We start from the raw sequence: 14,971 nt of genomic DNA, 5'->3' as shown, positions 1-14,971 counted from the left end.
CCGGGCAGCATGGAGCAGGAGGTGAAGGTTCTGCTCCACTACAACTATTACTATCCCCAATGTACTATACTAGTGCTGGGTCAGCACTAGTATAGTATGTTGGGGATAGTAGTTGTATGGCTAACACATAGCACTAGTATAGCATGTTGGGGGTAGTAGTTGTATAGCTATGTGTCAACCATACAACTACTATCCCCAATATACTATACTAATGTTATGTGTCAGCCATACTACTACCCACAACATACTATACTGTGCATCTGCCATACTACTACTACCCCCAACCTACTATACTGTGCATCTGCCATACTACTACTACCCCCAACATACTGGTAGTAGTATGGCAGATGCACAGTATTGTATGTTGGGGGTAGTAGTAGTATGGCAGATGCACAGTATAGTATGTTGTGGGTAGTAGTATGGCTGACACATAAAACAAGTATAGTATATTGGGAGTAGTAGTAGTATGGCTGACCCATAACATTAGTATAGTACATTGGGGATAGTAATAGTTGTAGTCGAGCAGAACCTTCACCTCCTGCTCCATGCTGCCCGGTCCCGGCATCACTCCCCCCTCCCCGTTCCGCTGTGACTCCCGGCCCCCGCACACAGGCCTCAGCCTTCTCACTACGGGACAATCTCCAAAGCAATCGGCTGCTGCATACGGAGCGGCTCAGATGCTGCTGACAAAGCGGCATCTACACAGTTAAATAGCCGGTGTAACTGTGTAGATGCCGCTGTGAAGTGTCAGCACTCAGCAGCATCCGAGCCGCTCCGTACGCAACAGCAGATTGCTTTAGAGATTGTCCCGTAGTGAGGAGGCTGCGGCCTGTGTGCGGGGGCTGGGAGTCACAGCAGAACGGGGAGTGACGCCGGGATCGGGCAGCATGGAGCAGAAGGTGAAGGTTCTGCTCCACTACAACTATTACTATCCCCAATGTACTATACTAGTGCTGGGTCAGCACTAGTATAGTATGTTGAGGATAGTAGTTGTATGGCTAACACATAGCACTAGTATAGCATGTTGGGGGTAGTAGTTGTATAGCTATGTGTCTCAACCATACAACTACTATCCCCAATATACTATACTAATGTTATGTGTCAGCCATACTACTACTACTCCCAATATACTATACTTGTTTTATGTGTCAGCCATACTACTACCCACAACATACTATACTGTGCATCTGCCATACTACTACTACCCCCAACCTACTATACTGTGCATCTGCCATACTACTACTACCAGTAACATACTATACCGTGAGTCAGCTATACTACTACTACCCCCAAAATACTATACTGTGTGTCAGCCATACAACTACTACCCCCAACATACTATACTGTGTGTCAGCCATACAACTACTACCCCAACATACTATACTGTGTGTCAGCCATACAACTACTACCCCCAACATACTATACTGTGCATCTGCCATACTACTACCAGTAACATACTATACTGTGAGTCAGCTATACTACTACTACCACCTCCCCCAACATACTATACTGTGTGTCTGCCATACAACTACTACCCCAACATACTATACTGTGTGGCAGTCATACTACTACTACCACCGCCACCCCAACATACTTTACTATGAGTCAGCCATACAACTACTGCCCCCAACATACTATACTGTGTCAGCCATACTACTACTACCCCAACATACTATACTGTGTGTCAGCCATACAACTACTACCCCAACATACTATACTGTGTGTCAGCCATACAACTACTACCCACAACATACTATACTGTGTTTCAGCCATACAACTACTACCCCCAACCTACTATACTGTGCATCTGCCATACTACTACTACCCCCACCCTACTATACTGTGTGTCAGCCATACTACTGCTACCCCCAACCTACTATACTGTGAGTTAGCCATACAACTACTATCCCCAACATACTATACTGTGTGTCAGCCATACTACCATCTCAGTATACAGTGTTTGCACCCAAAAAAACCATATATGAAAGCACGGTAGCAATCAAAGCCGCAAATCTCTGCACTCTAAAAAAAAAGACTCTCAGACAGCCCTACAGGCTGAAAGATTTTAAAAAAGTTATGGGAATCAGAAAACAGCAATTTTAAGCACATGTATAAAAAAAAAAAAAAACGTAACTTTTGTACAGTGTAAGTTGTAAATTAAAATGCTTACACTGTGTAAATTAAAATAAAAATATATTGTACCATTGTAATAGTACCGACCTAAAGAATATAGATAACATGTCAGCTATATTACATTTTGGTATTGTGACATCCCTAAGTGGGACAGACTTTGCAGCGCATGATTCATTTAAGGTATTGCCTACATTTTTTCGATTAGATCAAGATACTGAAACCTCTTCATCATTAGGAATGCCACTGGAACATTTACACGATCCGGAGGAGTAACGTGGCACGGATCCCCTAGAAGTGCAGCCCCCCCAAGCCCGGTAGTAGAGATGACAGGAGCAAATAATGTGCTCCTACTTCAGTCAGTAAATTGCTCAATGAGCTTGCACTGCCAAGTTAAGTCAGTCTCAAAGGTAGCGGCCAGAGCATTCATCAGGGGGACCTAAAAATGTCACAGGACCCACCCCCAAGGGGGCATGGTGGAAGAGTATGGGTTTATTATATTCTTTGCAGTCCCACCAATATATCACCGTTTTTAGTGTCCAGAATACACCTTGAGGGTATAAACCCACACACCGTATACACAGCGTATTTACTGCTGCGATACGCAGCGAATACGCAGCAAAAACGCAACAAATACGCAACAAAAACGCAGCAGATTAGATCTAAATAACTGAACTCAGCATTAAATCTTCACCATCAAACTGCTGCGTATTTGCTGCGTATTTGTTGCGTATTTGCTGCGTATACGGTGTGTGGGTTTGTACCCTGAATGATGACTGATACATACCCTGGGACTGTCTCCTCCAGAGGTTTCTGTTTGTTGGTCTGTTGCAGCTTTTGCACATTCTGCTACGAGCTTCAGTTCCGATGCAATGTTATGTATGAAATGTAAACCAGAAGATCCAGCCCCTCGAGGGCTAGCAGGACAGGAATTGGGAACACTGGAATTGGAAAGTACATTTATTGAATATATTTGACCAGAAGAACATTTAAGACTTCATCTCATCAGGAAAATGGCTATGTCTGTATATGCATTTATATGTACCTTATTGCCAAAGATGCTAAAGCATCAAAGTAACAAGCGCTCCAATGCAAATAAAATAAAAAAATAAGCAACTACCCAACTTTGTTTTTACAGCACTTACACAGATATTTTTTCATGCCAACAGAAATTAACAAATCCCTGTGTAGTTTTATCTCATAGTCATATTACCCTCCCACAGTATCTTCATACTTACATACGTGGTACAGCAGTAACAAGTGGGAGACAGTCAACATCACACTGACTTATTTTTCAAAGTCTTCTATTGCAACATTGTGATATCCATCTGTGGACACACTTTGGCTGCTTCTTATTACCCTGGTACTTTTTGCTAAAGTTAAAGATTGAATATATGTAACAGGAGCATTACCTTATGGTTCCAGTCGGTGAGGGTAAGGGACTGGCAAAGCTTCTCATATCTGGTTCTGGTATATGGATCTTCAAAGGTGAAATGTGACGATATATCGGCGATGGCGGCATGGGAGGCTTCACCTCCTTTTCCTGATAAAGAATGTTAAACTTTATCTTTATGACAGTGCTGGGGAACCGGAATGTGCACCTGTAAATAAACAAAAAACAAAGTCTAAAACTGGGACTGTACGATGCAACCAAATGGTGACACACTATTATTAGCTCTCAGGAAGATCTATTTTAGAACTTCTGACATCTTTAATCCCTTAATGACCAAGGGTCATTGATGCACGGATGTCCAAGTCACAATGAAGCAGTGTTTTCCCCCCTTGCCTTCTTAAAGCCATAATGCTTTTATTTACAGGCATCTACAGGTCTGCTTGGGGGGCTAATATGTGGAATAGTTTGTTATTGTCCTCACACTGTAGCCCTGTTTAGCCTCCTCCATACTTGTCTGTAAGGGTGCGTGCACAATGATATTCGCTGACGAATTCTGCTGTCCGCCCAAACAATTCATGGCGGAATTTGCCAGCAAACATCATTGAGTCTATGGGACGGGGGGGGGGGGGGATTTCAAGTCTTTGTGCGTATTCTGCGGTGTGCACATACCATAACAAGGAGAAACTACTCAACACATTTCTCTCCAGTACTTCTATAAAGTAGTATCTCTTCTCAGTAAAACATATTTTACTTCATGATCCAGTACAGCGACATTATCGAGTAACATTTTATTACTGGTGACCACAGAGTTCCACAAGCATATTACAGCTTCAAGCAGGAGCCATGTATTAAGTGCCCAAAAGGGGAACACAGAAAGCTGGAAGATATTCAGAGGAAAAGGACCACCTGGTCCATCCAGTTTGCACTTATAATATTTCCCTTATTACTATAATTTATCAAATCCCATTCCTAAAAGATCAAAATAAGACTTTCCTAAAGGAGGCCGTGAAGTCTTTCCTGATGTCACAGAATGGGAGCGGTAGTACATGTGTACAGGTAATATAGTACATATACGGTGTTGCCTTAGGCACAGACTCTGTACAATGGCACAAGTAGTCTCTGCCACGTGTGTTAAAGGGAACAAATCAGCATGACTGTGTCGATTTGATTCCCTGCCAGAAAGTCATTGGGGGGCCTTTACATCGATGACAGGCAGAGAGGACCATTAGTGGCCTCTGTCTGTCAATCATCCCTGCATTGCGCGCTGACAGAGAGCGAGCTTTACAGTGGGGGCGTGCAAGGCCAGCAACTAGTCATCTGGGCGGAGAGCTGCCTGTGACTAGTCACGGCTCTCTGTCAGCACACAATACAGGGATGATTGACAGGCAGAGGCCACTAACGGGTCTCTTTGCCTGTCATTGATGTGAAGGCCCCAAATAACTTCTGAGATTCAAGACACCATGTCATGCAAACCCACCGATCATGGCAGGTTTGGTTGTCAGTATAAAGTGTACAGGGTTCTCCCAAAACTTCAGAGACAGACGATGTCAGAGATAGGGGGTGGGTGTGATGGAAAATGACTGCTTGACGCCATTGTTCTTGAAGAAATAAGCCACTGTCAGAGCTGTCTGGCTGCTGCTGACCCCTGGGTATAGGGAGGACAGGAGAGACAACTGTAACATACACCTGTCAATTCAAAGTGGATTTCACCACTATACACCAAGGAGATGAAATGAGCAGAATGAACACTGCCTCAACAACCATGCAGTTGTTTTCTGATGTGTGAGGACCCTATCCACTGGTACTATACTGTAGATGGCTGAAGATTTGTAGTATTGGCATTACAAATCTCAGAATTTCTTCAAGAAGAAAAGACCCATGTGAGTCCCTGGTTGCTGAGCCTATGTACAAGCTCTTATGTATGGGGGTAGATTTGGTCATTGTATAGTATTGTATCTCTTTAGTAAAATAGTATAGTGGTCATAGTGTGGTGGTAGCCTTTATTCCTGTTATACATTATGTGGGAGATTTATCAAACATGGCGTAAAGTAGAATTGTCTTATTTGCCCCTAGCAACCAATCAGATTCCACCTTTCATTCCTCACAGATTCTTTGGAAAATGAAAGGTGGAATCTGATTGGTTGCTAGGGACAATTCTACTTTACACCATGTTTGATAACTTTTCCCCTTTAAAATATATTAGGCTCAGTATATCAGATTGAACATTAATAGTATGATGTCAATAAGCAAGATGAAAATATTTATCCCTTGTATACAGATTATTAGTATTTAATAGCTGTAGGACTATTATGGGGCATTTGACTTAACAGCCCAGTGCACCAAAATAGCTTGTTCCGACCCTGTAGGCCACTAAAATCCAATGTGTAAAGGGAAGGTGGGAGCGTCAGCTCTCCGCCAAGGGTATTTGTATATGAGGGAGTGTGGGGGGAATTGCTATCAGTCAAACTAGTTTTCAGCAGACAGATATAGGAGCTGCATGGACACCTTCTCCTCCTAAGCGATCACTGAATATTTCTGTTGTCAGGAGGACAATGGCTGTGCTGTAGCTCTGCCTATGACACTGCACACAGCACAATGGAGATATTTACACTGTAAACATGTTGAGGTAAGAAGCAGGCTGTTCCTGTGGATAGTCTTATGCCTTGTAGCCAATGGTGTACATCCTGATCTAGCCTTTGTCTTGTTAGATACAAAACCATGTTCTAGGCTTTTTTGTGTGAAGCCTTTGGCAATCTACAAATGTAACACACACCTAGACTGTCAGATTGTGCAATTAAATTCTGGATACTGCAATAAAGTTTACAAACATTCTTCCTTTTAGTCCCCCTCTCTCTAGTAAATTGTTGCGTAACATTCCAGATTATTTCTTACCCATTGAATACATTATAGAAGTATTTAAAGGGAACCAATCAGCCCAACTGGGCTGATATGGTTCTCTGGAGCACTGTATGAAGCTCCTGAGCTGCCCGGGGCACGTACTGGCCGCTGATGCAGCAGAAGCTTTATACAGGAGAAAAATACATTTTACTACCCAGGCGTGTGGCAGGCAGAGGAGGGAGCTAGTCATATGGGCGGCTTTCTGCCCGTGACTAGTCACCGCTTTCTGTCTGTCAGCGCACTCGGAGGAGATAATTGACAGGCAGAGAGGCCCGTTACTGACGCATCTCCCTGTCAATCATCCCGACTGGCTGAGCGGGTAGTTTCTGTGGGACTGCAATGATTCAGGAGTGCAGACACTGTCTGACCTCTATATCATAGGCCACACGCCACTGTTCCCCCTGTAGGTCAGAGCACACATTTTTTTTTTTCTTTGAAAAACAAATTTATGATTTTCAAAGAGATTCAAATCGATTCTAGTCTAGGGGAATTCATCGAACGACGAGCGAGAAATCGTTCATTTTGATCTTTTATCTTGTTCTTAAATAGTCGTTCGCAAAAAAAGTCACCGATCGTTTTGTTCAGTCGTCGCGCGAAAGTCCACCCAGCCCCCTGCTCATCCGCAGCCCCCCCCCCATTCCCCCCCCCCCCCGCCGCCGCTTTCAAACGGCTCCTCTTCAGCCAATCAGTGCTGACGTGCATTGATTGGCTGAAGAGGTGAGCCGGCTGCGAGCGCGCGATCGCAAAAGATTTTTCCGTACGATGTACCGTCTAAACGCTGATCGTTATGAAAGAAAATTTTTACTCCGACATTGTTAATCGTACGATCGGGCCAATTATCGTTTCGTGTAAACCCAGCATTATTCACTCAGAAGTCGCCCCAGAATGATGTAGGACATTGGGAAGAAACTGCTGAGCCAGATCTACTATACACTCCCTTGGTGTCTGACTGGCCATTTATGAAGGAACTGGATTCAGAGTTGGTCCCTGATAAAATTTATTTGGCGTTGGAGCTGCACCTTACTGACAGCACAGTCCTGAAATTTGCATTACATACTAAAAGCCATGTTAAAAGGGTGTCAGAAGAAAATTACCTATTATTTAAAGTGTGACTGTCACTTAAAATATTTTTGCAGAAATCAATAGTACATGCCATTTTAAGAAACTTTGTAATAGGTTTTATTGGGGGAAAAAAAAAAAGCCTCTTTCTGTACACAAAAAGTTGTTTCCCAGCTTCCCCTCACTTTTCCCTGCTCATTATCAGGCAGGACCATCTTCATAACAGAGAAGCAAAGTGAACACGGGTTTGCTGAGTCCATTATAACCTTTACAGGGGGAGGGGCTGAGGGGATAAGTGAGCAGGAAGAGGAGACAAGCAGCTTGTGCAGTTTGGACACTGTCTACGGACATTAAACACTGGATTCAGAGGTCAGAAAGCTTGGTGCTGGTCTGGGAACTTGGCGAGGTAAGATTGCAGCATGATGTACTGTGCAGTACAGTTTCCTAAAATCACTTGTTCTATTAATAATTGATTTCAGCTAAGTGAAATTTAAAATCAAGACTTTAAATCATGTTTTTGTGTTAAAGATTTTAAAAGATGTTTTGGTGTTTGTTTGTTTTTTTACTTAAAATAATCTTGAAACCCACACTGTTTTTGACCACTGATTCGTTCTGCAAAAAGTAGGACCTGCACTTATACAGTGCGTTTTTTGCAAAAGGGAACCTTAAACAGAAGTCAATTGATCTGTTTTTAACAGACGACAAATGGATACACCATCCGTTTTTTAATGAAGCATTGAACAGCAAACCTGAGGCAGGCTCTTTTTTTGTGACCTTTTATTACCCTCCTGTCCGTTTTTGCTGATCCGCAAAAACTGATGCATCACGGATGGTTTCTACAGGACGTCACTGAGTCTGAAAGAGAAACCAATGTGTGGATAAGGCCTTCTATTGAATCCTCTGTTTAAAGGTGTACTCCAGCAGGGGGGGGCATTTTATTCCTGGGACCGGGGAGGTGAGTGGAAGTCGTTTCCCTCAGCCACCTCATCCCCAGGCCCAGGAAAAAAAGTGACGCCCCCCCCCCCCCCCCGCCGGAGTACCCCTTTAAGCCAAAACAGACTGTTTAAGTGCAGGTCCTAATTTTTTGCCAAACGGATCAGAGGTCAAAAACAAGTGTGGATGACCACCTTAAAATCAATTCTTTTTCTGTCCGTAAATCAGGATCCTGATTCACACACAGGAAAAGAACATGATGTGTGGATGAGTCCTGTTCTGTACAGATCATTTCCCAGTAATGCGCTTCTTATCAACACAGACAAAAGTACAGTGACAGGTGACACCAGCAGATAACGGAGGTACACACAGTAGCTGTTACTTACAACTACTACCCCCCTCTCCTGTAGAATGAGCCCACTGAACATGCTCACAAATGTGTCCCATACAGAGAATAGGATCTGCAGATGTTTACTGTGTCCACGTGGCTTGCCGGAAAGCATGTAATTAAATGCTGTTAAAAACAGCTCTGACAAGATGGCAGTCCCTATAATAATGTACTACAAATACTTTTTTTTTTATAAATTACAATCAATTACAATACAATTACAATAGAAACAAATAAAAAAAAAAAAAAAACACATGTTGCAGTATCTGACTGTAATCAATAAATACAAATCTAGACAATATATTCCCTTTAACATACAAAGCACAGCCACACGTGGCAGAATTTTTCACCACAGATTCTGTTGTAAACTCAGAGCAATTCAGCAACAAAATCTGTATTTGCTACATGTCAATGGGCTTTGAGTTAAAGGGGTGCTCCGGCGGGGGGGCACTTTTTTGGGGGGACCGGGGAAGAGGTGGCTGAAATAAAACACGTCCACTTACCTCCCCGGTTCCAGCGGCGGGTCCCGCATCACGGCGCTCCGGTCCCCGGTTGCTTCCGGGTGTCTGACGCGGGCCCGAGACGTGACGTCTCAGGTCCGCTCAGGCACTCAGTGAAGGAGGCGGGATCCGTTTGAAGTCCGCTCGGATCCCGCCTCCTTCACTGAGTGGCTGAGCGGCCCTGAGACGTAGCGTCTCAGGCGGATTCAGACACCCGGAAGCGGGCGGGAACCGGGGACCGGAGCGCCGCGATGAGTGACCCGCCGCTGGAACCGGGGAGGTAAGTGGACGTCTTTTATTTCAGCCACCTCCTCCCCGGTCCCCAAAAAAAGTGCCCCCACGCTGGAGCACCCCTTTAAACCTGCTTCGCACTCACCCCCTATGGCCAGCCTGATAATTATTTGCATATCAGATGCAGTGGTCGGTAAGAACCACCATATTACAAGCAGTGTAAGCAAGCACCACTTTTTTTTTTCCTTTTTTTTTTTTCTAACAAAAAACAAGAGTGGGTTGAAAACACAGAAACTGTGAAAATCTTTCCATTATAATTTTCCTGTTGGTTCCATTTCTGATTTTGGCCACAAACACTGACAGAAAAACCATAGCCTACTAGTGATCATGGCATTCAAAAGGCAAAATGTCAGCTGCAGAGTGCGTCACATTCAGATGTCTGCATCTGGTCTCATTGCAATTGCTGTGTCTGCCATTTTAGAATGTATGCTCTAGGGCAGGGGTGTCAAACTCAAATAGTCGCATATAGTAGCCAGTCCTCCCCATATTCTCTTATAAAGTAGCCAGCTCTCCCCCATAGTCTCTTATATAGTATCCAGCCCTCCCCAATAGTATCATATACAAGCCAGCCCACTCTGTAGTCTCATATAGTAGCCAGCCGTCCCAATAGTGCCCAAATAGTAGCCAGCTCCCCAAGTGTTCCATATAGTAGCCAGCCCTCCCCAATGGTCTCTTTTATAGTAGCCAGCCCTCCCCTGTAGTCTCATATAGTAGCCATCCCTCCCCCCATAGTCTCTTATACAGTAGGCAACCCTCCCCAATAGTCACATATAGTTGCCAGCCCTCCCTAGTAGTCTTATATAGTAGCCAGCCCTCCACCATAGTCTCTTTATATAGTAGCCAGCCCTCCCTCATAGTCTCTTATATAGTAGCCAGCCCTCCCCCATAGTCTCTTATACGGTAGCCAGCCCAGTAGTCTTATACAGTAGCTAGGCCTCCCCCCATAGTCTCTTATATAGTAGCCATCCCTCCCCAGTAGTCTCATTTAGTAGCCAGCCAACCCCAATAGTCTCTCATATAGTAGCTAGCCCTCCCCCATAGTCTCTTATATAGTAGCCATGGCGGGCCAGATGTAATTCAAACTCTGAATTGCCTAGCGGGCCAAAATAAATGGCAGAGTTTGACATGACTGCTCTAGGGTTTTTTTTTTCTTCAACTGTTTCTATTTTCTGAATGTAATTGTTTTCTTTAACGTTTTGTACATTATTTTGAGCACAGTAATCTTGCCTTGAGTGGTTTATAAATGCATTTAGAGATAGGCTTTACACAGCAGGATCTATAGACAATGGACAGGAGTTGTGCTATTACATAAATGGGAAAAGTATCTGGAGATGCCAGAAAATTCCACAGGGAGAGGGAGGCTGAGCTGTGAACATCTTTTACCTTCTCTGCCTATAGGTAACACTTGTCAGTATAAAGGCTAATTTACCTGGTAATTACAAGTCCAAGGCTGCACTAACATTGCTAGATTGTTCATGCAGCCCTTTCTGTAGTCGGCTACCCCATGTGATAAGGCCTTAGAGGGATACTCAAGACTCAAAACATTTATTTTTTGGTGTTACATTGCTTTGATAAAGTAACGCACACATCGATTGTTGGGCAGCTTTCCCCCAGGTACTGTATATAAGAATATACAGTATACTGGGAAGGGGGGGGGGGGAATCACTTTCCAGCAGTCTCTACAGACAAATTTAAAAAAAGCAATGAAAGAAAAATTAACAAAAGGAGATCAAAAAAGTTTCATCTGCAGGACACATTTTTTGAGTGAAACTTATATATGATGTGCAAAACCCTTTGTAATTGTCACACTTTTTCTTCCTTTGCAAAAAATTTACACCTGCCCAGGAGGGGTCGAATGGCTGCACAAAAAGTGCGCAATTTGTAAAGCTTCCGCAACAATAATTGGTCTGACAGAACTGCACAGGCTAAAAACACCACACATTCAGTTTGTGGCACAATAAAAAAATATTCACGTACACCGTTTTTAGCATGCAAATTGTACCAAACAAGCGTAAACAGAGATCATTAGTGAAACAAAGACACAAAACCAATGATACATTTCACCCAAAACTGCGTAAAAATGAAACTGGTGTAAACTGCCACAGCAACCAATCACACCTCAGCTTTCATTTTACCAAAGCTAGAAGCTAAGCTGTTATTGGTTGCTGTTGGCAGTTTACACAAATCTGCCAAAGAGGACAGGTGAACCAAGTAACATATGCATAAATATCATAACAAAAATGGCGCCCCAGATGAACATATTAAGGCCACAAATTAATGACATAATTAAAGAATATTAATATGATGGCCACTGCGAACAGCAGCTGGTATTCTATGCATTGTGTGAACTAACGGCCGTTGTTTCTATACACTTTAATGGAAATAATTGAAGACTGAAAACAACAGACGTTAATTTAACAAAAAAGACTGAGTACCAGTCTACCTTTTAGGCTATCTTCAAACTCTGTGTTCCCTGCCCTATATGAGCATCAGATTTTAATACCATTCCATTAGTTTCCCTTTAAAGGGGGAGTTCACTAAAAATGTTTTACTTCTATTAAAAAATCTCCAGTCTTCCAGTACTTTTCAGCTGCTGTATATCCTGCAGGGAATTATCTATATATACTGGTATTCTTTCCAGTCTGGAAAGCAGTACAGGTTTTCTATGGGGATTTGCTGCTGCTCTTGACAGTTCCATAATATATGTGTGTGTGTGTGTGTTATATATATATATATATATGGACAGAGCTGGCAGCAGAGAGCACTGGAAAGAATACACCACTTCCTGCAGGACATACAGCAGCTGATAAGTAATTGAAGACTGGAGATTTTTTAATAGAAATAAATTACAAATCTATATAACTTTCTGAAACCGGTTGATCTGAAAGAAAATGATTTTCCCTGGAGAACCCTTTAATGAAAAAGACAGTGTTTGACGATAGCCTAAAGACAGATTGGTACTCCCTGCCCTATAGGAGCATTAGATTTTTCTAACATGCCGTTAGTATTCCTTTAAAAGGGGGGTTCACTAAAAACGTTTTTCTTTTAAAACATCAGCTGCTGTATGTCAAAAGAATACACTACTTCCTGCAGGACATACAGCAGCTAATAAGTACAGGAAGACTGGAGATTTTTTAATACAAGTAAATTACAAATCCCTGGATCTTTCTATCACCAGTTGATTTGAAATAAAAAAAAATATTGGTGAACAACCCCTTTGAGTAAATAAGATAAGCTTGTGATCCTACTGAATACAAACTGCACTGCTAAATTGTAAATTGACTCTAGTTTTACTTTTCCAATTTCACAACACATTTTTATCTAAACAAGCCCGGCTATGGAGAGCACCTTTTAGTGGCTTACTAGACCCAGTCTTAGGACATGGCTGGGATGATATACAGCAATCTCCTGGCAGGATCTGACCCTGACAGATGACACTGACATACTGCCCTTTGTGAGCATGAAAGGAAACAACAACCCACAGACACTTTAATCCACACAGGTATTCCTGTCCAGGTGAGACTCCACCATCTCCAGTGACTGTTCACATGAGTGGTCGCCAGCTAACCTACCAGATTGGAGCACACAGCAACCAATCAGAGCTTAGCTTCTAGATTACACTTACAGTTCAGAGAGTACTAAGCAGCGGTGGTTGCTATGGGTAACCTAGTCCCCGCAGAGCACATGTGCGCTCTCCCCCATAGTGCCGTGCCTGGCGGCCCCTGACGTGTGCAGCCTCCGCAGCGCTCCTGCCCCTGTAGGGAAGTGACTGAGCGCAGCCATATGACCACCACGTTTTCTCTCCGTGTTGACACAATCGTCCATAGAGAGCGCCAGGCGCCATGGAGCGGGGTCCCCGCACCCACGAGGAGGTGTGCCCCCTTCCCTCCATGTGTCTGCCCCCCGTCCCCACAGCAGGCCTCTAGCCCCGTCCCGGCCCACTTACTGGCTGGAGAGCTGCAGAGGGGGCGCCCCCCGGCGCTGGAAGGCCCCATCCACAAACACCCCGTTCTTGCCCAGGCAGCGCAGGTAGAAGTGCGGCTCCACGAAGTTGATCTGGAGGTGTCGGCGGGAGATGAAGCTGGAGCGCCCCATGTTGACATCCACCGAGCCCTGGCTGGAGTCACGTCCGATGATCACTTGAGAAGTTCGCATGAAGAACTCAAAATCTCGTCCCTCCAGACGGGCCAGGGCCGGGGGGACTTGGTGTGGCGGAGAGGCCAGGTCACAGGCTGCAGGGCGCCCCCCGGACTGCACGGGGCTGCAGGGGGCCGAGCGGAGCGCCAGCAGGGCCAGCACCCCCGAGTCTTCTCCGGGCTCCATGGCGGCCGCGGCGCGTTGCCAGCTAGGATTGTTTTGGTTGTTGAAACTGAGTAACTGCAGGCGGGTAGACGGGCGGAGCGGAGGGAGATGGACGGGTCACAGGGCGGAGGGAGGCGGGGGGCAGGGCCCAGGTACTACTACTACTGCTGCCGGGGGAGTCCGTCCTGTCACACGGGTTCTGGAGGGACGGCTGTGTGTACAAGACTGACACAAACGGCTACACGTGTGCTGGGTGACTGCGGGAGACTCCAGGAGATACATGGAGGAAGTGACAGCCGTGTATACACATCCCCAGTGTCCCTACTGATATGTCCCTACTAGTCCCCCACATCCCGGTAAGTACACACTACATCTGCTGCATGGAGATTCCCACCACAGGTCCACAGCACGTTACACCACAGAACCAGCACCCTCAGAGGACAAGGTCATGTCAGAGAAGGTCAAATCCGCAACAAAATCGGCACTGTGTCAGAGAAGGTCAAATCCGCAACAAACTCAGCACCGTCTCAGAGAAGGTCAAATCCGCAACAAACTCTGCACCATCTCAGAGAAGGTCAAATCCGCAACAAACTGCACCTTGTCAGAGAAGGTCAAATCCGCAACAAACTGCACCTTGTCAGAGAAGGTCAAATCCGCAACAAAATCGGCACCGTGTCAGAGGTCAAATCCGCAACAAACTCTGCACCGTGTCAGAGAAGGTCAAATCCGCAACAAACTCTGCACCAAGTCAGGAGAAGGTCAAATCCACAACAAAATCTGCACCGTGTCACAGGAGAAGGTCAAATCCGCAACAAAACCTGCACCGTGTCAGAGGAGAAGGTCAAATCTGCAACAAAACCTGCACCATGTCAGAGGAGAAGGTCAAATCCGCAACAAACACTGCACTGTGTAAGAGGACAAGTTTAAATCCGCAACAAAATCTGCACCGTGTCAGGCTGGGTTCACACGGAGAAATAGGCCCCTGTTCACACTGAGCAAGAACGTCGGAATTCCGCAGCGGAGCTCTCTGCTGTGGAATCCCTCCGCAGCCACCTCCGCAGCCACCACTCTCCGCTC

General features: G+C 44.8%; 1 protein-coding gene across 1 annotated transcript in view; it reads right to left on the bottom strand.

Moving 5' to 3' along the window:
• Positions 1-14,065, bottom strand: part of FOXK1 (forkhead box K1) — a 28,640-nt gene extending 14,575 nt beyond the window's left edge. The window contains exons 1-3 of the mRNA XM_069983632.1: positions 13,539-14,065; positions 3,543-3,731; positions 2,918-3,071 (exon numbers count right to left, since the gene is read on the bottom strand). Of these exons, the coding sequence (XP_069839733.1) occupies positions 2,918-3,071; positions 3,543-3,731; positions 13,539-13,915 (720 nt within the window). The 5' untranslated portion in view covers positions 13,916-14,065. The remainder of the gene's footprint in view (positions 1-2,917; positions 3,072-3,542; positions 3,732-13,538) is intronic.
• Positions 14,066-14,971: the final 906 nt, after the last annotated feature.

This window comes from Dendropsophus ebraccatus, chromosome 9 (genome assembly GCF_027789765.1).
Source record: "Dendropsophus ebraccatus isolate aDenEbr1 chromosome 9, aDenEbr1.pat, whole genome shotgun sequence".
Classification (NCBI taxonomy): domain Eukaryota; kingdom Metazoa; phylum Chordata; class Amphibia; order Anura; family Hylidae; genus Dendropsophus; species Dendropsophus ebraccatus.
This window is presented reverse-complemented; position numbering and strand designations above follow the sequence as displayed.